The sequence below is a fragment of the Triticum urartu genome, chromosome 7, assembly GCF_003073215.2.
Source record: "Triticum urartu cultivar G1812 chromosome 7, Tu2.1, whole genome shotgun sequence".
NCBI classification, from domain to species: domain Eukaryota; kingdom Viridiplantae; phylum Streptophyta; class Magnoliopsida; order Poales; family Poaceae; genus Triticum; species Triticum urartu.
The window spans coordinates 45,219,607-45,222,049 of NC_053028.1; the positions used below are offsets into that span (position 1 = coordinate 45,219,607).

Below are 2,443 nucleotides of genomic sequence, written 5' to 3' on the forward strand. Positions count from 1 at the left end.
ATGCATAAATGCTTAATTTCTATTTTTTTCATAAACATGAATAATAATTTTTATTTATAATTTTTGAACATCAGTACAGACCCAAGCATTCATATAGACACGCATACACTCACCTTATGAATGCACACACGCACACCTGTATCGCTATGACCATCTCCGAAAGACTGAGCCGGCATATTATCTTAAGATTTACGAAGTCACCGTAGGCGCCTCGTCGTCGACAGGAACGTCTCCTCCCACTAAATGCACATCGATGTTATCTCGAGATTTACAAACTCACCATAGGCGCCTCATCGTCGACGGGAACGTCTCCTCCCACTGAATGCACATCGCCGTAAATCCTGAAATAAATCCAGGAATAAATGCGAGCACCAGCATTTGAACCCTGGTGGGCTGGGGATGCCACAGTCCCTGTAGCCATCCAACCAAAGGTGGGTTCTCAATTTTTATTTATAATTTTAAAATAAGTTTAATGATGGATTATTATAAACATTAAAATACTCATTTATATGATTATAAATGTACATACACTCAAAAAAATCATGTTATATGCAACAAATGTTTCTGCATGCAAATAGAAATATTCATAGATTTGGAAAAACATACATGTTTCGAATACGTCTGAAAGATTTTATATGTTTGTGAGAAATTGTTCATGTGTATTAGAAATATGTGCGCATGTAATTTTGAACAAATATTTCCACATTTCACCGTATATAATAAAATAAAAGGAATATATAAAAGTGGAAATAAACCAAAAGCTAAACCGAAATAATACAGAAATAGAAAAAGGAAAGAAATACATGTTTCTTCTCTGAAAGTAAGAAAATCAAAGTAAAAAACACGCGCGTTACTGGGCTGGTCCATCAAAAGAAATAGGTGTTTCTTTCTATTATAAGAAAACACATAATAATTTAGTATTTCCTGAAAAACGTAATAATTAATATAATCCTATTCCGACACGAGAGCGTGACTCTCCAACATTCTGGTTTCATATTATATGCACACTGTCGCCTGTGCGATTATTTCCATCGCTTCCCCTACGATCCGATCCAGTTTCATTTCGCCATCACGTACGTACGTACGTAGCCGGCGGTGAGAAACTGATCAATCTCTCTCCAGCGCTATTGCCAGCTAGCTAGATGGCGTCGAATGCCATGGACATGGCCGAAGACCTCCCACAAGTAGAAGAAGGTCTCCCGGACGTTCTAGTCGCATACGTCGCCGTGCACGGCCCACTTATCCGCCAAAGCACTCTCGACTACCTACTAGAGCTAGGCACCGCGGTGAACGCGGCCGACATCGCCGCACTCGTCGGCGTCGCGGGCGACGTCGACCCAGCGTTGGCGGCGGCGGTGGACAAGGCGCTGAAGACGGTGGACGCGCTGTCAGACGATGACGGCCTCAACTGCCCGATCTGCTTGGAGGACGACATAGAGGCGTGGAAGTTGACGCCGTGCGGGCACCGGTTCCACGGGCGGTGCGTGGAGAGGTGGCTGCATGCCAAGGGGAGCTGCCCCATGTGCCGGCACCAGGTGGTGACGATTCCTGCCGCTGATGATGAGTCGTACGTATACATATCTCTCTCGACGGAACATGGCCAGGATGTTAGCGACTCCGGCGCCATGGAAATCGATGCTGCTTCTTAGTCGACAATGCTAGACTTATGCAAATTTCCTTGCGTCTGCGCTTTGGGATATGATGTCGATTACGAAGTGTAATCACAGAATTGTTCCATCATGTTATGACATGTTAATTATTTGGCAAAGAAAGTGTTCTATCATGTTCCAAATTGTTGCATTGTATAACTGCTTTCTAGGCTTTCTAGCCATGGAAGTAAAATTGTTCACGTTTCTCCATCTTGTTCCACCTTGTTAATTATTCGCAAAGTAAGTGCTCTATCATGTTGATTACTCTCAAACGGTAGTAGATTTGAGCTGTAGCCTAGGTCGAAGTTATGTACCAGGCTCAAAACTGAGTGATGTTCTGATCGAGGTGAGTTTCAGTGGAAAAAAATGTGGGGAAGTTTCTTTTCTTTTTCTTTTTTTTCTGCGGGGGATGTGGGGAAGTTTCAATGGAAAGCGGGGCTAAGAAGACCTTAGGTAGGAACTCATTGCATGCATCAGTTACCTTACCGGACGTATTGTTTTGTTGCAAAAGAGTCTACCTGGAACAAGTATACAAGCTAATATGGAGTAGCATGGTCACACACACTGTTCAAAACATTGCTTGGCAACCCCAAAAAAAAACATTGCTTGGCGAGTTGCTGTTAACTCTCTCCCAACATTGAAGAACAAGGACAAGCGAGGTCTGGAGGTCTCAAGCATTTTGCCCAATCTGTGGTACTGAAACAACGGATTGTTTCCATGCCCTTTGTCATTGCCCACTATCCATTCAGCTATGGGAGTGTATGTCTGAACTCTAGCGCCCGCCGAAACTCAAA

At 43.3% G+C, this 2,443-nt stretch overlaps 1 protein-coding gene across 1 annotated transcript; it reads left to right on the forward strand.

Moving 5' to 3' along the window:
* Window positions 1–1,105: 1,105 nt before the first annotated feature.
* LOC125517988 (E3 ubiquitin-protein ligase RNF181-like) lies at window positions 1,106–1,790 on the forward strand. Its single transcript, XM_048682953.1, has one exon. The coding sequence runs from the start codon at window positions 1,143–1,145 to the stop codon at window positions 1,647–1,649; it is 507 nt and encodes a 168-aa protein (XP_048538910.1). The 5' UTR covers window positions 1,106–1,142; the 3' UTR covers window positions 1,650–1,790.
* The last annotated feature ends 653 nt before the right edge of the window (window positions 1,791–2,443 follow it).

Excerpts from the sequence above, each read along its gene's own strand:
- LOC125517988 (XM_048682953.1), top strand. The coding sequence starts at position 1,143 with ATGGCGTCGAATGCCATGGACATGGCCGAAGACCTCCCACAAGTAGAA.